The sequence below is a fragment of the Lathamus discolor genome, chromosome 24, assembly GCF_037157495.1.
Source record: "Lathamus discolor isolate bLatDis1 chromosome 24, bLatDis1.hap1, whole genome shotgun sequence".
NCBI lineage: Eukaryota > Metazoa > Chordata > Aves > Psittaciformes > Psittacidae > Lathamus > Lathamus discolor.
This window is the reverse complement of record NC_088907.1, coordinates 2,418,852-2,437,899: the sequence shown is the minus strand read 5'-3', so window position 1 is coordinate 2,437,899 and position 19,048 is coordinate 2,418,852. Positions and strand designations below refer to the sequence as shown.

The following is a 19,048-nucleotide window of genomic DNA, read 5'->3' as shown; positions in this document are numbered from 1 at the left end:
AGAGCGCGGCCGGAGCGGCGCCGCCACCGCGCTTGCGCTGACCCCTCCGGGCCGCCGTCCAGGACCGCCCCTCGGCGCGGCCCCGGCGGTGGAGGAGACGCCGCCATTTTGGTGCGGCCGCCTCAGGCCGCGGCGCGGAGGAGCCGGCGTTCACGATCGTTCTCTCCGCTTCAGCGGCCGCTGAGGAGATGGAGCCCGGAGCGCGGCCGGGCGGCGGCGGCGGCGCCGCGCCGGGGCAGTCCCGCGAGTACAAGCTGGTGATGCTGGGCGCCGGTGGTGTCGGCAAGAGCGGTGCGTGAGCGCCGGGGCGGGCCCGCAGCCCTCGGGGGGATGGCTCCTACCGGGGGTGTCCGGATGCTCGGGGCGCGGTGGTTGCGGGGACGGGACGGGGGCACCGCGCTCCGGGGTCTCTCGGCCTGCGGCGGGTCTGGTTCCGCCGCCGGGGAAGGAGCGGGGTCGGGCCCGTTAAGGGCTGGATGCTGGGGCCGCGGGCGCTGCCCAGCGCCTGCGATTGTGCCTCTGGGTTTTGCTTGTAGCCATGACCATGCAGTTCATCAGCCACCGCTTCCCCGAGGATCACGATCCCACCATCGGTAAGGAAAGGCTCCCTCCTCTTTGCTGTTCGGGTGAAGCTCTTTGCGGGGCCCGCTGCTTGCAGGCGCTGGGCTGTAAGCTGAGGACCAAAGTCCTTCGGGTTTCTCGCTTGCAGGTACGAAGGGTCCTGAGGCTGCTGGGGGGGCCGGCACGGACCCAGCCTGAGGTTTAGCTCCTCACGGCTTTTCCTAGCCCGTATATTCAGGCCGTTCGCTGCCTGTGTTTGTATTGGCAGGGGAGGGCTGGGGTCAGTGCGAGCTGCCTGTAAATCCGCTCCCCAAGGAACCTGTCAGCCCCAGCTGTGTTCTGTGCTTTAGGGATGGAGAGGAGGGAGGCAAGCGCCCAACAGCTTCCTCTGCTGCTGCAGGACCTCTGCAGCACCCCAGGGAAACCTCTCCCACCGGCTTCGGGGGAACACAGCGTTCAGCGGCGTCTAAGGGAGCAGGGGCAGCTCTTCCTCGCGTTCCGGGGGTGCTCTGCCTTTGGGAGAAGGGCAAGGCTCTTCCTCTGCGCTTTGAACTGAAGTGAGGCTGTGGAGCGGGGTCCGGAAGCGCAGGGCCAGTGCTGGGACTTCAGCAAGCGTTCGGGAGGACCTTAAATCCCATCGGCTGGTGTTAAATGGAGCTCAGAGGAACGCGGTTGAGGGGGGCTCCCAGCTTGGGTGGGTCTGGTGTGGTTCGCTTTGAGACCTGAGAGCCCTCGAGTGTTGCACTTGTGGCCAACCGTGTTCTTTCCCTTGTGCTGTGGCTTCCCAGAGGATGCTTACAAAATACGGATACGCATTGATGATGAGCCTGCCAATCTGGATATCCTGGACACAGCAGGACAGGTATGGCAATGAAGAACATTAGGGGGATGTTAAAAGTCTCCAAGGATCAGGCATAGAGACAGCAACCCTGTAACAGCATCCAGGTTTTTGCTTTTTGAGCTTTCCTAAGCCTTGCGTTGCTCACAGCATCTGTATCGCACTGTCTGTATATAGGCACCTCAGGAGGGTGCTCTGCTTCCAGGCAGTGCTTTCTCTGTTGGCACTGTTCTGTTCATGAGCAACAAGCAATAGGTATTGGTGATAAATGGCGTGTTGGTGTGATCTCTAGCGAGGAAACTCTGTGTTAATCCCAGCATATACTGCCTTGTCCTGCAGTAATGGGGCATTAGAATGGTGTGGGTTGGAAGAATCATAGAATGGGTTGGGTTGAAGGGACCTTAAAGCTCCAACCCGGACCCCTTCCACTGGAGCAGGGTGCTCCAAGCCCCTGTGTCCAGCCTGGCCTTGAACACTGCCAGGGATGGGGCAGCCCCAGCTTCTCAGTGCCAGCGCCTCCCCCCCCATCTGACCACTGCTTCATAGAGCTGCTGTGCACGTGGTGCCCGTGGCGAGCAGCTCAGAAAGCGATGGTGCAGCCGCAACGTCCTCGTCTCTTTGCAGGCAGAGTTCACGGCCATGAGGGACCAGTACATGAGGGCTGGGGAGGGCTTCATCATCTGCTACTCCATCACGGACCGGCGCAGCTTCCACGAGGTGCGCGAGTTCAAGCAGCTCATCTACCGCGTCCGCCGCACCGACGACACCCCCGTGGTGCTGGTGGGCAACAAATCCGACCTCACGCAGCTGCGGCAGGTAAACGGCGCCGACCAGGCCCAGGCTGCAAGCTCCTCCTGTTGGGAAGCGCAGGAATACAAAGGGTTCCGTTTGAACCCATCGCCCCTTGTCCTGTCACCGCAGTTCCTGATGGAGACCCCTCTCCAGCATCCTTGTAGCTCCCTTCGGACACTGGAAGCTGCTATGAGGTCTCCATGCAGCTTCTCATCTCCACTTTCCAAAGTGGCTTTGTTGTTCATGAATGTCCAGAGGGTTCCTTGCAGTTGGCTGCGTTGCTGCAGAAGTGAGGAGTGAAAGTGAAAGAAAAACAGGTTTCCAGAGAAAGATGCAGGACTCGGTGGCAATGAGCTGTTCTGGGGCAGGGAAGCTGCATGCACAGCTCCAGAGCAGGCACAACAAGAGAAATAAACCTGGCACCAGCACCAGTGTGGCAGCAGGGCCAGGGCAGGGATTGTGGTGAGGCTGCACCTTGAATCCTGTGCTCAGCTCTGGGCCCCTCGCTACAACAGAGACATTGAGGGGCTGGAGCGGGGCCATAGGAGGGCAATGGAGCTGGTGCAAGGCCTGGAGCACAAGTGATGGGGAATGGCTGAGGGACCTGGGGGGTTCAGATGAAGAAGAGAAGGCTCAGGGGGGACCTGATCGCTCCCTACAGCTGCCTGACAGGAGGATGGAGCCAGGAGGGGCTGGGCTCTGCTCCCAGGGAACAAGGGATGGGATGAAACGGCCTCAAGCTGCACCAGGGCAGGTTCAGATGGAGCTGAGGAACAATTCCTGCCCCAATGGAACAGGCTGCCCAGGGCAGGGCTGCAGTCACCGTCCCTGCAAGTGTTCACACCCCGTGGAGACGAGGCCTCAGTGCCATGGGGCAGTGGTGGGGTAAGGGTTGGTCTGGATGAGCTTGAAAGCTCTTTCCCAGCCCGGCTGATCCCACGATTCTGGTTTTGCCTTTCCTGACGAGTGCGGTTTCTATTGCAGGTCTCCAAAGAAGAAGGCTCATCTTTAGCTCGGGAGTTCAACTGCCCCTTCTTCGAGACGTCGGCCGCGTTCCGCTATTACATCGACGACGTCTTCCATGCCCTGGTGCGGGAGATCCGCAGGAAGGAGAAGGAAGCAGTGATGGCCATGGAGAAGAAATCCAAACCCAAAAGCAGCGTGTGGAAGAGGCTCAAGTCCCCCTTTCGAAGGAAGAAGGATTCAGTCACTTGAACAGAGAGGATTCCTCTGCCCATAGAACAAAACCTGGGAACAGCCGTTTGTAACCAAAGCAGTTTAGTGACAACGTTTTGGTGGTGTCTTAAACCCGAATGGACTTCTGTGAGCGAAGACCTGACTTTTACCAGTTCTTGTTTAGAATGATGCTCCCTTCATTTTGGATATTCCACTTCAGACCAGTAGCAGTTGTCCCGTTGTTTGTTGTCGGTTTTGGACTGGCTGCAGCAACTGTTGCTTGTAGGTTGGTTACAGATGCTGCAGGTTTGTGGCCCTGCACTTTGGAACGTTTCTCTTCGGTCGCTGCGTGCTGGCAGCTGAATTGTGTAGGATATTGCTGAAGTTCTCCCCAGCTTAACTTAATGAAGCTTCTGGTTGTCGTGGTTTGCACAAGCAGATGTTGCTGCTCTCGGGAACGGTGGCCCACGTCCCATGGCGGGGCTTGTTGAGGTTGTGGTGAGGAGGAGTTTACACCGTGTTCGTCATGGCCAGCAGCCCTGGCTGGGTGTGGGTACCACTGACAGGAGCTGTGCTGGAGTTCTGGTGTTCTCATGTCACTGATTTCCATCCAGCACCAGTGTGGAAGTGGTGAGTTCCTAGCAGAGGTGGAGGTGGGCTTCAAACCAAGTCAGAAGCAGCAAATCCTGGTTCCTATGGCAGCCGTAACTTGGCAACAGGCGTGGAGAGGGAACGGTTTCCTGCTGTCCCCAGCATTTACTGGGTGCCACAGCGTGTGTCGTGTCACGACGCTGCAGGAACCACAACTTTGGGTTCTCTGACTTGCTTGTTGAAAGCCAGGGCTGTGAGGAGGGGCTGGCGTATTTATTTCCACTCTGGTTTATGTTCCTGTCCCAAAGGAGCCCGGAGCTTTGGGGAGTAGAAGCATCTAATGTAGCAATTCCAGATTATTGCCTGTGATAACGCCTTTGTAGACAAAATGCCTGATCCTGAGGAATCTGGGCCTAGAATTAACACCCCTAATGCTGGTAAGATGCTTCCAGTGCAGTCTTAAAAGTGGAATTGCTGATGCAGTGGAAGGGAAGGGATCCGCTGGGCGCAGTGACAGTCCCTGAAGGGTCACATCCTGACCCTCCATGTGCAGGTGGCACAGGGACAGGTTTTCTTACGCTCAGTAAAGACTGATCTGGTTACAGCGCTGCTGGCACCCTCCATCCATAGACTTGTTCTCTGCTTTGGAGCTGATTGACACCCACATCAGCTGCGGAGTTAAATCCAGCTGAGACACGATGTCTGGTGCTCCCCTTGGGTTTAATAACAGCACGGACCATAGGTGGCTAACTCAGACGTGGCTAAAACAGGTTTCCTGGAGAACAAAGTGCCTGGAATCTTTCTGTTTCAGAGGGAAAGAGCTTTGTAGGCTGAGTGTAGGAGAGCTTCCATTATCCTCTGATCATCTGTGCCAGTCGCTGTTAATCTTGTTCCGAAGCCAACTCTAACGTCAGGCTGAGTGTGCTGCATGTGAGGGTGCAGTCAGAACCGAAACCTCTGTAACAGGATTAGCACAAGGAACAAGGAGAGCAAATGCTTGAACTTCAGCTGCTTTTCTTGCTGAAGTCCTTATTGCCTAAGGTGTGACTGGAAATTCCGTGCCTGTTCTTGGGGTGGGATTGCAACCCAAGACCAGCCTCAGGGAAGACGTTTGGAGGAGGGTTGCATGGCTCGGAGCTGAGCGGTTCCGTTGCTTCTCATTTCTCTTTTCCAGTGTCTCCCCACTGGCACCAGTCACACGTTTGCAAGGGCTGAGGATAATTCCCATTAGTGAATTAAATCCCATTGGGATTTAAGCCCCGTTCCAGTTGTGTGCATCCTCTCAGTAGTCGCTGCTTTAGGACCCAGATCCCTCCTCCTCGGTCCCTCGTGGGTTAAAGGCTCTTTGTAACTCAGCCAAAACGCCCTGGCTTTGAGGAGGAGGCAACAGCAAAGCTGCTGCTTCTGTCACAGGAGAGGCAGAGCAGGGCCTGATTCTGCTGCCACGTCCTCCCTCTGCCTTCTTGACACCACAAAGCGTGGCTCAGCGCCTGCAGTCAGGATCAGGCCGCGCCTCCAGGGAACCCGTGAGCAGCCCTGGAAGCTCTTTGGGCCCCTCTCCCCCTGTAAGTAACCGATGTCTGTGCCTTCTGGGATGCCTTCAGCGCAAGGGAAGTGAGCCTGGCGCGTGCAGTGGCTCCATGGGAGGAGCAGCGAGCGCTTTGGTTTTACACAGCGTGGCTCCAAAGAGGTTTATTTCTGACACCTGTGAATTTGTACATGGAATTCCTGGTGGATTTGACACAATGGAGCCTTTGGAATACACAGGATTCCTGGTTTATTGGGCATAATACATCACTTGGAATACACAGAATTCCTGGTTCATTTGACACAATGTATCACTTGGAATACCCAGAATTCCTGGTTCATTTGACACAATGTATCACTTGGAATACACAGAATTCCTGGTTCATTTGACACAATGTATCACTTGGAATACCCAGAATTCCTGGTTCATTTGACACAATATATCACTTGGAATACACAGAATTCCTGGTTCATTTGACACAATATATCACTTGGAATACGCAGAATTCCTGGTTCATTTGACACAATATATCACTTGGAATACACAGAATTCCTGGTTCATTTGACACAATATATCACTTGGAATAGGCAGAATTCCTGGTTCATTTGACACAATACAGCATTTGGAATACAAACACTTGCAGCCGCTGTTTCCTGTCGGGGCCCCAGCAGGATGGGTTGGAGCTGCTCAGCCTTGGAGCGCTGCTGAGGGAAAAGCTCGCGTTGTGCTTGGGAATTCCGCTGGGAAGTTCGTGCCTTGCTCCAAGCAAGAGGAGTTGGTGCAGCTGAGGGACCGGGGTGGGGGGGATTAGTGTGAAGGGAAGGCTGAGGGGGCACCTTATGGCTACAGGAGGCTGGAGCCAGGAGGCGGCTGCTGTTACCATGAATCCCATTGCCCTGGCAACGCGGCTGCTCCCAAGGGAATGGGGTGAGGCGCAGGAGGAGAGACCCAACTGTGTTGGAAAGGGGCTTCAAGGTCCTGAGGGAGGTGGGCAGGGAGCGGGAGTGGAGCCCCGTGCTCTGCCCAAACCCGCTCCTCCCCTCGGGGCTCGCAGCCCCTTTCTCTTTGCTTTCTGCTGTGCCTTTTCCTCATGCAAATCCTTTCGTTGCCGTTGCAGCTGCAGGGAGGAACCTGAGGGGCCCTGGTTAGAGCGCAGAGGAGGGATTTCCTTCCCCGTCTTGCCCAGTGAGTACAAACCAGCCCTTGAGGGGGCTCTGAACAACCGTGGGCAGCGCCGTGAGGGGCACCGGCTCTGAACGCGAGCCCGGGTCTGGTGCATCAGAGCCTGCAGGACCTCGAGGCCTTTGGCTGCTCCTGCGTGCTCAGCATCCTGGCAGTGCCGCTGATGGGGATGCGCCGGAGCTGAGCCAATCCCTTCTCCGGGGGGGTGTGAGGCATCGCTCCGGGATCCTTTAGAGCCCCCCAAAGGGACACCAAACCCACTCCCCCCCCCAAGCCCGGTGCATGGGAGCTGCCCGGGAGGGGAGCGCTGGGCTCGGGGTTGCTGGGAGACGGCTCCGGGCTCTGCGGGATCCGGCATTACCGAAGCCGTGGCTTCGTGCCCGGTGATGTTGTTCTGTGCCGGGAGCTGCAGGGAACAAGTGACAGGAGCCAGATCCCTGCTCGGCAGAGGCTGCAGCCTCCTGCCCGGCGCCCGGAGCATCCCCATTGCCAGGGCTCCAGGGATGCCTCTCAATTCCCACTGTCGGAGTGCAGCTGCTCCCACTCATCCCACGTCCTCTTTTTCACTGAGCTAAAGAATACCCGTTCCTGCCAAATCACGGCAAACGGGAACGCCGTGCGGGTCACGGAGAGGGTTCGGATGCGCCACCACTTCAGTATCAGCGTGAGGCTTCATTTGCTGGGGCTGTGTCCTGGTCCTTTAGCTCTTGGGAGTTCTTGGCTTGGGAATTGTCAGACCAGGGACTCCCATCTGTGGAACCAGTGCTTAAATTCATGGAACCATGGAATGGGTTGGGTTGAAGGGACCTTAAAGCTCCTCCAGTCCCAACCCCTGCCCCAGGCATGGACCCCTTTCACTGGAGCAGGGTGCTCCAAGCCCCTGTGTCCAACCTGGCCTTGAGCCCTTCCAGCTCTCCTCCCGTCCGTGTTGCCTACATCAATCATGGCACAGGCAGCAGCTAAAGTGATTCCAGCTTTATTTGCACGCTCCGTGTGCGATAACAAATCCAAGAGAGACAAGCTTGTGTTACAGCATGGAGCAGCTCAAGGCATGGAGCAGCTCAAGGCATGGAACAGCTCAAGGCATGGAGCAGCGCACACATGGAGCAGCGCACGCATGGATCAGCTCGCACATGGATCAGCTCGCACATGGATCAGCTCACACATGGATCAGGTCATGGCATGGATCAGCTCACACATGGAGCAGCTCACACATGGATCAGCTCACACATGGATCAGCTCACACATGGATCAGGTCATGGCATGGATCAGCTCACACATGGAGCAGCTCACGCATGGATCAGCTCATGGCATGGGTCAGCTCACGCATGGATCAGGTCATGGTATGGATCAGCTCACACATGGGCAGCTCACACATGGATCAGCTCGCACATGGATCAGCTCGCACATGGATCAGCTCGCACATGGATCAGCTCACGCATGGATCAGCTCACACATGGGCAGCTCACACATGGATCAGCTTGCACATGGATCAGCTCGCACATGGATCAGGTCATGGCACAGATCAGCTCACGCATGGAGCAGCTCACACATGGATCAGGTCATGGCATGGAGCACCTCACTCCTGGAGCACCTCCCTCACGATGCACTTTCACACATGCCCAGATAGGGTTTTTTTTTTTCCTTTTATTTTCTTTTTTTCACACAAAGTTGTCATTTTCCAGGTTAATTTGCCACGAGGAGACACGAGAAGGTAAAGACCAACCACAGCGGGGGATGTACAGTGAGTTCCTGTCGCTTCCTGTCTACGTGGTGCCTTATAGAGATCTGCACAGCTTCAGCTTCCTCTCGCTCCGCAGAGGGGCGAGGCTGCTCCTACCTGCCCGAGCGCCTGCGCCTCTTCACCCTGAGCACGTTTCCTTGCCGCGAGGCTCGGCTTTTCCTTTGCAGCCCCAGGAATCTCGAGGAGATCCCTGAGGCCGAGGCGCTCCGGAGGGGAAGCAGGGAGCATCCTGGGCGCTGCCGGTGCCTGCTCATCCCGACAGCGGGAGCGCGTGCCCAGGCAAAGTCCTGACAGTCGCTACCCTGCAGCAAGGCCATCGCTTAGTGCAAAACCCAGGAGCGAGCAAGAGCGGCCCCGTGGCCACGGCAGCCCCGGCCTGCGGCTCTGAGCCCCTCCAAGAGCGTGCGCTCGAGGAGCATTAAGGACACAGCCTCCAGCCTCGGGCAGGAATCCCTGTGCCGGATCCAATCCGGCAGGAATGAAGCCCCCGCTGCCCGTGCAGAGGGAGCTGCAGCCTCAGTGCAGCGTCTGCTGCTGCAGAGACTCTGCCTGGAAGCAAGTTCCAATGGGAGAGAAGATTCCGGCTTTCCAGAAGGAAGAGATGCCAAAGTATTGCCAGCTCCCAGCGTGCTGCCTGGCCCCGAGGAGCCCCCCCACTGCTGCGTTACGTGCCCCGCTCCATCGTTCCACCTTCATTAGGAGGAAGGGGAAGGATCATTTCCCAACAGGGCTCTGAACGTCAGGAGTCAAGGCCTGCGAGCAGTGCAATGAGCTCCAAACGCCATCGACAGGATCCAGTATGGAAGCAACTGAAAGCCACCTGAAAGCCCCTTTGTGGGCTCCCTTCTGCTTCAGATCCCATTGCAGAGGCCAGGAGTAGTTCAACTCCTCCAGCCTGGCTCTAGCTCTGCTCCAGCCCAGGACCCGGTGCCAGTTACCACCCTGCCTGGCTCGAACGGGCTCCCAAGCCAAACGAAGTCACTTGCCAGGACGCTGCCGCTTGGTGTCTTTAACACCAGATCCAATGGGACTGGTGGAACCTGACGAGCTCCTGAGCAGGCAGGGTTAAGAGCCCGAGGGCTCCGGGTCTTCACACCCCGGAGGTGATGGAAACCTATGGGAAGTCTGAGTCGTTCACAACTGACCAAGTGCCTTGAGACAGGCTCTGCCCTGCGTTACCTCCCTCGGGAGCTGGCTCCACATCATCTCTGATGCAAACTGCACGGAAGGAAGCTTTGTGCTCCTTCCCCCACACCCCGTTTTCCTCTCCCCGCTGCACTGTAACAGAACTGAGCAAGGACCAGCAGGAGGTCCCTGAGCCCTCACTCATCGCTTTGTGTTCTTGGGCCCTTCACAGAATGGGCTGGGTTGGAAAGGGCCCTCAGAGCACCCAAAGCGATGCCTTTGGCGGGCTGGGAATCGTAGATGGGAATCTCTGCTGTTGGGACCGCATCAGCTACGTGGCAGCCACGGGTTCCAGGGCCTGACAAGAGAACGTTGTTCCCGAAGGAAAGGGCCATTTCCCTGCGGCTTCCCTTTCTGTAGTGCAGAATCCTGAGCCACCTTTACATGGAACTGTGGTTGGTGCTCCCGAGCCAGCAAAGAACAGAACTGCAAGAACCAATGGGCAGGCAAACGAACAAGAAACTAGAGGTTAAACTCTGGGAGAAGCCTACTTAAAGACAGGCCAATCTCGGTGAATACCAGCAAAGACAGTTCGGCACAAACACAACTTCCATAGGGACAGAGAATTAATTGTATTAAAATCTGCAACTGGATAGTGGTCGTTATACTAACGTCAGTTTGTATTAGGCATGCAATAGCGTGAGTACACTGGTATATATATCTGTGTTTCTGGGTTTCATTGACTGCTCTTTCGAATCTGAGTGCCCTGCAAGAAATCGCATCACAAGAGAACCCCGTCATCATCATCATCATCAGCTGCTGCTGCACCAAGGTTTAGTCCTACAGCTACAACAAGGGTTAAGGCTGCCCTACAAGCTCTAGTACTCGCTCAGGCTGTGCCACTTGGCAATGGGCTTCCTGGGGTTGTCACACACCTCCCGCCAGTGCTCGGCCCCGGCCGCCGTGACGCTGTGCGCGCCCAGGATCAGCCTCCCCACCACCTCGTTCTTGGTGGTGCGGTCGAAGTCGATGACCAGGAACTCGATGCTGATGTCGGGCAGCAGATCCGCGGGGATGTCGTAGATGAAGGACTCGTTGAAGACGGGGTTCAAAGTGCACTTCTTCACGTGAGTCTTCTTCTTGGCGATGCGCTTCCTGCCGTAGTAAACGTTCACCTTCACGTAGGGATCTGCGGAGGGACGGAGACAAAGGGACCAATAACACAGCCCCCGGATGCTGGTGCAGGAGCCGGGGGGGGTTCAGCTCCCTGGATGGGCCCCAGGTGTTCTCTCCTTGCCGAGGTTACTGCTGGAAGGGCTGGAGCAGTTTCAATAGGATGTGGGGCTTGGGGGGGGGGGGAGCAAGCGGCATGGAAATGGTGGTGGGGGCTTCCTGGTGAGCTCAGTGCCGGGCTGGGCCATGCTCGTCTCTAACCGGAGCCGTTTCTCCCCTGCTTCAGGGAATAACCCACGGAAATGTCCCAATGGGAAGTGCAGCCCAAAGCCTCCCGCTTCCCCCAGCCCCACTTTGAGCTGCTCAGGGTTAAAATGAAGCCCCAGGCACACAGAGCTTTGGTTCTCCGTGGAACGCATGGAGGCTCAGAGCATCCCTGATCTGCCCATGCATGGAGGCTCAGAGCATCCCTGATCTGCCCATGCATGGAGGCTCAGAGCATCCCTGATCTGCCCATGCATGGAGGCACAGGGCATCCCTGATCTGCCCATGCATGGAGGCACAGGGCATCCCTGATCTGCCCATGCATGGAGGCACAGAGCATCCCTGATCTGCCCATGCATGGAGGCACAGAGCATCCCTGATCTGCCCATGCATGGAGGCACAGAGCATCCTTGATCTGCCCATGCATGGAGGCACAGGGCATCCCTGATCTGCCCATGCATGGAGGCTCAGAGCATCCCTGATCTGCCCATGCATGGAGGCTCAGAGCATCCCTGATCTGCCCATGCATGGAGGCACAGAGCATCCCTGATCTGCCCATGCATGGAGGCTCAGAGCATCCCTGATCTGCCCATGCATGGAGGCACAGAGCATCCCTGATCTGCCCATGCATGGAGGCTCAGAGCATCCCTGATCTGCCCATGCATGGAGGCTCAGAGCATCCCTGATCTGCCCAAAAGCGACACGGAGATCTGCTGGATCTGGAAAACAAGGAGCTGCTGGAAGGACGCAGTTGCTGGTGTGGCAGCAGGAAGGGTTTGGTCTTTGTGTACCCATCCCTTGGGGGCTCACTCATTGCCCTTAGGAGCAGTGGGAGGAAAGGTGCGAGCAAAGCGGGTGACAAGAGCTCAGAGGGGACTTGGGCCATTCTTTGTTCTGCTCATTTCGGGGAGGAGAAAATAGCTTCTACCTGAGAGGCCGGTGATGTCCATCTTTGGCAAGTGCCTGGCTTTCAGCACCACGACAGTCATCCTCTGAGCCACGGGCTGGTAGGACAAGGAGACCTGCAGCTCCCCTCTGCTGATGCACTTCTGGGCAAGGGAAACAGAGAGAGGCTCTCAGGACCAGCTGCTCTGAGCCACGGGCACCAACATCCCCTTCCCTGGGCTCCGGGCCTGAGCAGCTGGCAAAGGAGGCGCAGGCAATGGCAGCAGCTCAGCCAGAGGCCTGCTGAGGGGCTGACTCCTGGTGCTGAGCCTGGTGCTGTTAACCTGGCAGAGCCGGGGGGGGGGATTCCCAAATGCAGGAATTGGGGAAGCACCGCGGTAACTGTCACTCTAAATGCTCTGATCGCCCCAGAGGTGAAGCCTCTTTCAGCTGCTGCTGTGGGGAAGGCCTGGCTGTGCAGCCTTCAGTGTTCGTTATCATTCGGGGGGGTTAAGCCAGTGCTTCCAATGCAAGGAGCAGCGGCTGCTGCTGCTCCTGTAACATTCCTGATGGAGAATAAGCACATTCCTGGCCCTGGAAGGGAAACGTGAGTTGAATTTAGTGCAGTTACTTCAGAGCAATTTGCACTCTTCCCCTCTCAGAAACGAGGGGGTGTTAAGCAGGGGATGCACCTTTGCTGGCTTGGCTCAGTGCAGTCATCTATGGGGGGTTAGATGCCATTCTGGGTTCGTATGTATCTCCATCTAATAGCAATCATATGTACCTCAATCTAACAGCAATCATACGGATCTCCATCTAATACCCATCATATGTATCTCCATCTAATAGCAATCATATGTACCTCAATCTAACAGCAATCATATGGATCTTCATCTAATACCCATCATATGTATCTCCATCTAATAGCAATCGTATGTACCTCAATCTAACAGCAATCATACGGATCTCCATCTAATAGCAATCATATCTGCCTCCATCTAACACCCACCATATGTATCTCCAACACCCATCATATGTACCTCCATCTAATACCGATCGCATGTATCTCCATCTAATACCCATCATATGCACCTCAATCTAACAGCAATCATATGGATCTCCATCTAATACCGATCACATGTATCTCCATTTAATACCCATCATATGTATCTCCATCTAATAGCAATCATATGGATCTCCATCTAATACCCATCATATGTATCTCCATCTAATAGCAATCATATGGATCTCCATCTAATACCCATCATACGTATCTCCATCTAATAGCAATCATATGGATCTCCATCTAATACCCATCTTATGTATCTCCATCTAACAGCAATCATATCTGCCTCCATCTAACACCCATCATATGTATCTCATCTAATATCCATCATATGTATCTCCATCTAATAGCAATCATATATACCTCATCTAACAGCAATCATATGGATCTCCAATACCCATCATACGTATCTATCTCCACCTAACACCCATCATGTGTATCTCCATCTAACAGCAATCGTACCTGCCTCCATCTGACACCCATCATGTGATCTGTGGAAAAAGGGGTTTCGTGGCTAAGGATTTGCAGTGTCCCTGCGCACTGGACCACGGAGGCTCCCGGAACAAAAGAGCCGGGATCAGCTACACCGCAGGGGCCCTCGGTCACAACCCCGCAGCGACTCACTTGTATGTTCCTTTTGAGGATCTCCCGGGTGAGCTGGACCTTCCCGGTGCTCGGATCCACGCCTGCGAGGGGCACCATGACCTCTCCGATCACGTCATCCCGGGAGAAGCGGTCGAAGCTGAGCACGAGGAAGTGGAGCACCAGGTCCTGGAGCTGGCTGTAGGGGATCCCGTAGAAGGTGAAGGTCTCATCGAACACCGGCTCCAGCGTCTTGCGGAGCACCCGAGTCTTCACCCGGTGCCTTTTGTCTGGAAGAATTGTCATCTTGATGTAGGGGTCAGAGCTCTGCGTGTGCTCGTCCATCACCGGCAGCCCGTGAGCCTCCTGGATGGTGACGACCAGGGCTTTCTTGGGGAAGTTGTAGTCCACGGAGAAAGTCAGCTCGCCCAGCAGGACCTCGTCCCCCGGAGACGACGGCGAGGACGTTTTGCTTCCTCCCGGAGTGAGGCTTTGATCCGGACTTAGTTCATCTCCGTAATCGACTTTGATGGGGAGCTGGTCGACGCGAGGGGCTGCGCTTGGCCCGTCGGGAGCTTTCTCAGAGCCTGTTAAACCGGCTTCAGCAGCATCCACCGAGAGGTTTCCCCTTCCTGCCTCCTTGGGAGCGCCATTCTTGTCTCTCCGGATGCGGATGATTTTCTTCTTGTTGCTCAAGGTCTCTGGGTAGATGCTGATGCCTTTCAACATGTGAATGAACTTATACGGGGGGGTTTTGTGCTTCTTTTCTGCTTGCTGGTGACAGCATGTCCACACAAAAACTGTTACTGAGACAGAAACCACGAGCACAGTAGCACCAATGAGGCCTGCCACCACTGGAGAGACATCTGCAGAGGAGACAAGGCAGTCAGGAACCAGCTTGTGCCCCATGGAGCCAAGCACATGGGGAATGGAGCTGGACCCGGTGCTCCAGGCCATGATCTGGGTATCAAAGCCTTTAACTTAAGACTTCCCCCCATGGGAAACATTTCACACTGCTAAGGCCTGCGTTGGGCTTCATGTGTTGGGAATGGCAAGCAAGTGCTTGCCTGCTCAAATCTCGCCCATCAGCAGCATCGCCACAGGAACGTGGCTCTTCCTTCGCAGGAAGCTTTGGGGTTTTTCCTTTGGGATTTAATGCCCTGGTAGGAACATTCCCCAATTCCCTCTGAACGACGGGAATGGGGTAACAAACACTGGACCTGGGGCTGTTCTTCAGGACCGGGTCTAATCCCTGTGGCCTGGTTTTGTCCTAACCCTCAAGGAACTCCAGTCAAGAGCCACCAAGACGCGTAAGAAGCTGGAGCAGATGGAGAAGGGACAGCAGAGGGAGGACAAGGAGAGGGCGAAAGAGCGGGGTTTGTTCAGTCTGACAAGGGAAGAGAAGGGAGAGCTCCTTTGGCTGCCTTCGGTTCCTGGGTGGGAGGTGATAGGGGAGGAAGAGTCAGGCTCTTCCCCTAACTCCTTATTCATAGCCATGGAAGCGATTGCTCTTTTGCTGTGGAAGCCAGCCCTATGGCTCCTTCCTCGCAAGGGTACAACCTGCAGTAGCTGAACTGAGAGGGTGCTCAAGGCAAGCTCTGGTTTTCCTGTCCTCATTCTGAACCCCAAACAGGAGACGAGGATGCGCCCACATTCTCCCTGGAGCTCCCGAGAGCTCCTGCACGTTCAGTTCCTCCCCACATCTCTCTTTAGGCCGGTGAAGATCAGAGTCGAACCTGAGCACCCAGCAGGCTCAGGAATAAACCGGTTTCCAAGAGGAAACGTTCCCCCTCTGCTCCCATGGCAAAGGCGCTTTCGGCAAGGGAGAAACCTTCCCAGCCTGGCCCTGCGCGGGTTTGCAATGGGCACTGACTTCAGAGCCAAACGTGGCTCAGCCCCACTGCAGGAGCAGCCTCAAGCAAGAGGAATCTGTCCCATTAACGAAACCGCTCCCCCTCCGAAGTGAGCCCTTCCCTGCTCTGGTCCTGCTGGAAGCTCCCCTGAGGTCGTCGTTCCCCCCCTTCCTTAGCCCGGTCTCTGTAATTCCTTCCAGTTGAAAACGGCCCTGGGTCGAGCTCCCTACCCCCGATTTCAGCTGCGGGTTTGCAGCCTCGCTCTGCGCAGCGTCCATTTCAACGGCACCGCAGCCCCCTTCCTGTCTCGGAAAGCGCGGACCCCCCCTTTGAATTCAGTCTCTGCAGGAGGGGGCCCTGTTCCGACGTGAGCCCCGCTTTGGGGGGGCTGGAATCACACTGCAATTAACGGCAAAGGACGGAAAACTTCCTTTCGAAAGGGGCTGTCGATTCCGCCCTCACGGTGGCCGCCGGCTCCGTGCTGCCAGCACGTGGCTCCCGGATCCCAGGAAGCAGCGGGCGTCAAAGGCAAGGGAGCGCCCCGCGCGGGTGCTGCAGCGCCCGGAACCTTCCGGCCTTGGAGCCCCCCCCCCCCCCGCCGCCGAGCCCCGGCCCCTGCGCGCACCTCCGCCATCCACCCCCGCCCCGCTGCGCGGCCGCCGCCCCGGCCCCTCCCGCCGCAGCCCCCCCCCCCCCCCCGGCCCCGCCTCGCCGCCGGTGCCGCAGCCGCCCCGGCCCCCGGGGAGCTGCGAACAAAGGGGCCGGGGCGCGGCGCGGCCCGACCCAGCCACGGGCGCCCGCGGGCGGGGGCCGCGCACCCGCTCCCCCCCCCCCCCCCCCCCCCCCCCCCGCGCCGGGGCTGCTGCGGGGCCGAGCGCTGGCACCGCCCGAGCGGGGCCCGCGGGGGCTCCGCGCAGCGAGCGGGGCCCGGCCCCGGGGGCGGCGAGCGCGGCCGGGAGGGAGGCGCAGGGGCCCGGCGGCACTCACCGAAGCCGGGGCGGACGCCGGTGATCTCCGCCATGGCCGCCCGCAGGATGCTCGCAGCCCGGGATGCAGGAGCTGCCGACTGGTCCAGGCGCGGCGCAGGCCCCGCCCCGCGGCCCGGCCCCGCCCCGCGGCCGCCCGGCGGTGACTCGGCAAGAGCCGGGGCTGCGGCCGCGCCTCCCGGGGGCCGCCCCCTCCCCGTGCTCGTGCCCGCGGCTGCGGGAGCGCGCCTGGGGCGGACCCTGCGGGGCGGCGGCGCGCAGCAAAGATGGCGGCGGCCGCCCCCGCGGCCCCGCGTCGTCACGGCGGGGCTGACGGCCCCCGCGCCGCCAACATGGCGGCGGAGCGCCCCGCGCCGGGCCGCCGCGGAGCCAAGGCGCCTGCGCGGAGGGCGGGCCCCGCGGCGCTTCCGCTTCCGGCGGGGCGGACCCGGGCCGCGGGGAGCCGCGGCGCTGGGCTCGGTGCCGGTACCGCCGCCGCCGCCGCCATGGCGCTGTCGCTGAAGATGCTGCCCTGCAAGAAGCGGCGGGCGGCGGTGGCGGGGCCGCGGAGCCCCTCCCCGGACGGCGGCGGCGGCGGCGCCTCCGCCACGCTCGCGGCGGCCGGGCCCGGCCTGTGGAGAGGCCCCGGGGAGGCCTCGCTGAAGCGGCCGGGCCCGAGGGAGGCCCCCGCGCAGCTCCCCGCGGGCCTCGGCGCTCCGGAGGCGGCGGCAGCGGGAGGTAAAGGCGGGCGGAGCGGGACGGGGGGCGCCGCTGCCGGCCCCGGGAGCGCCGCAGCACCGGGGCTCAGGGACCGCGGCTCCGTCGGGGCCTTCGGGCCCGTGGTGCGGGCGGCTGCGGGTTCCTGAGGGGTTAAGGGTGAGCAGGAGCCCCCCTGAAACCGCGACGGAGCTCAGCTGGGAGGCCCCGGCGCTCCCGGAGCCGCTCGGGTTTGTTCCTCGTTGCCGGCCTCGCAGCCGCAGTTGTGCGAACTCAGCCCCGGTTTTCCAGCCGGGGTCCCCCTTCGGGGCCTGCAACAGCGAGACCCGGCCCGGGCCGAGCTTCCCCGCTCGGGGGCTCGCTCGGAGCACGGAGCTGAGGGGGGTTCACCCCCGCAGCGGTGCTGAATGCGGCCATCGGGGGCCCCGCTGCAAGAAGTGGCTCTGCCCCCTTTCCCCCATCGCCTGCGCTCTTCTCCTCCCTTTGCCCTGGCTTCTCTGCGAGCTGGGTTGATGGGGGGGGGGGACGCATCAGGACTGGCTTGGAACAGAGGCAGGGGTTGTGCAGCCGCCCCTGTGAGCCCTGGCGTGGTTTTAAAGTGGCCTAAGGTGGCTCCGAGCCTGCATCCTAGCGCTGCACACAGCCACAGCGTTCCCTGGCCGCTGGCTTCTGTCGCAGTTGTGTCTCTCCGACAGGGAGTACAAGCGTGGCTTGAGGAAATCAGCCTCTAACGTTGCCTGGATCGCTTCCCCAGGCTGGCTGAGGCCCGTCCGGTCGATTCGAATGGGTCATGACGCGCCGTAGGGAGCGCGGCAGCCTCGTGCTCTGTGCGGTGTCCGAGCGCGGCGCCGTGCGTTCTGTTCGCAGGGAGGATGCCCAAGCTGTGCGCAGAGGTGGAAGTGACCGCGCAGAGGGAGCCGTACCTGCCCGAAAGCCAGGCCCCGGTGCAGGAGGCTCCAGGGAGGAGCTCTTCGCAGGCGCCTGCTCGGAATCCTGCTGTGGTGAAGCCGATGAGGAGCGGCAGAGCTGGAGAGTGGCCCCAGCAGACGGGTGAGCAGAAGGAGGACTTGGGGCTGTGCATTACTTAAAACACCTCCGCGTGGAAGAGGGGTGAAAGGGCTGCTTCTTCTGTAAGCTCAAGCCAATAGAGACGGCAAACGCGTAACCTTTATTTGCTCGAGTGACCCGCTCAGGTCTTGCAGAGTTTGAGTCCGTCATGCACACGTGCAGATTCAGGCCCGGTTCTTCCGGCGTTCGGTGATCTCCTCTGGAGAACCTGCTCTCACTTCAGTATCTGCAGAACCGTAGCTGTTGGGTTTGGGGGGGTTTAAATCGGGTTCTCAGGATGTACTGCATGGGAAGGGGATTCCGAGTTTCTCCGTTTCCAGAGGAGCAAGACGGAGAGGACATTGAAAGAAGGAAGAGGAGGAGGAAGGCAACCAAACGGAAAAGAGAAGGGAAGAGTCCAGAGGAGGAGGGATCTTTGTCCTGTGACATCAAGCTAGATGATACCCTCGACCGCACCTTGGAAGATGGAGCCAAACAGCACAACCTGACAGTTGTCAACGTGAGGAACATCCTGCATGTGAGTGTGGAGGGATGCGACAGAGAGGGAGGTGCTCAGCTTTCTAGGACAGTGCACTCTAGACTTTAACCTGATGCTCGCGTGCGTGTGCTTTGCTTTGCTTTGGGTTTAGTTTGTGCAGGTACTGTTCAATCCAGGGCAGCTCAAGGATTTCCCTTCTTGCCGTCCCTGTGGCACGCAGATCGGAGGCTGCCGCGATTCTGTCAGGCAGAGGCACCAGCTGATCCTGTGCAAGTGCCATAAATGAAATCTTTCCCTGTCACACGGCACCGTGTGGGGGCTGTAAATGTCTCAGAGTCGCCTACGTTCCCTGGAACCTTATGGTGGCAGTCGGGAGATGGAGGCGCTGATACTGGCTCCCTTCTGCCTTCCTTTGGCATCTAGAAAACGCTGATCTGAAATGATGGAGCGCGATGCTGCA

General features: G+C 58.6%; 3 protein-coding genes across 6 annotated transcripts in view; 2 read left to right on the top strand and 1 right to left on the bottom strand.

Annotated features, from left to right (window-relative positions):
- The first annotated feature begins 62 nt into the window (after positions 1–62).
- RIT1 (Ras like without CAAX 1) lies at positions 63–6,120 on the top strand. 2 transcript variants are annotated; one of them, XM_065659946.1, is made up of 5 exons: positions 63–291; positions 537–593; positions 1,350–1,423; positions 2,024–2,215; positions 3,176–6,120. In XM_065659946.1, exons 1-5 carry the CDS (start codon positions 189–191, stop codon positions 3,404–3,406), a joined length of 657 nt encoding a protein of 218 aa, XP_065516018.1. In that variant the 5' UTR covers positions 63–188; the 3' UTR covers positions 3,407–6,120. The 2 variants fall into 2 exon arrangements, with proteins under 2 accessions (XP_065516018.1, XP_065516019.1); XM_065659947.1 differs by lacking the exon at positions 63–291 and adding an exon at positions 912–1,255 and having other exon boundaries at positions 572–593.
- Positions 6,121–10,145: 4,025 nt separating this feature from the next.
- On the bottom strand, positions 10,146–16,681 carry SYT11 (synaptotagmin 11). Of its 2 annotated transcripts, none has more exons than XM_065659932.1 (4): positions 16,348–16,681; positions 13,550–14,373; positions 11,900–12,023; positions 10,146–10,726 (listed from the first exon to the last, which is right to left on the bottom strand). In XM_065659932.1, the coding sequence occupies exons 1-4, from the start codon at positions 16,379–16,381 to the stop codon at positions 10,416–10,418; spliced, it is 1,293 nt and encodes a 430-aa protein (XP_065516004.1). In that variant the 5' UTR covers positions 16,382–16,681; the 3' UTR covers positions 10,146–10,415. The 2 variants fall into 2 exon arrangements, with proteins under 2 accessions (XP_065516004.1, XP_065516005.1); XM_065659933.1 differs by having other exon boundaries at positions 11,903–12,023.
- Positions 16,682–16,816: 135 nt separating this feature from the next.
- Positions 16,817–19,048, top strand: part of LOC136003903 (GON-4-like protein) — a 20,683-nt gene continuing 18,451 nt past the window's right edge. For both annotated transcript variants that reach the window (XM_065659904.1, XM_065659903.1), the window contains exons 1-3: positions 16,817–17,063; positions 17,910–18,092; positions 18,431–18,627. In XM_065659904.1, the coding sequence (XP_065515976.1) occupies positions 16,832–17,063; positions 17,910–18,092; positions 18,431–18,627 (612 nt within the window). In that variant the 5' untranslated portion in view covers positions 16,817–16,831. The remainder of the gene's footprint in view (positions 17,064–17,909; positions 18,093–18,430; positions 18,628–19,048) is intronic.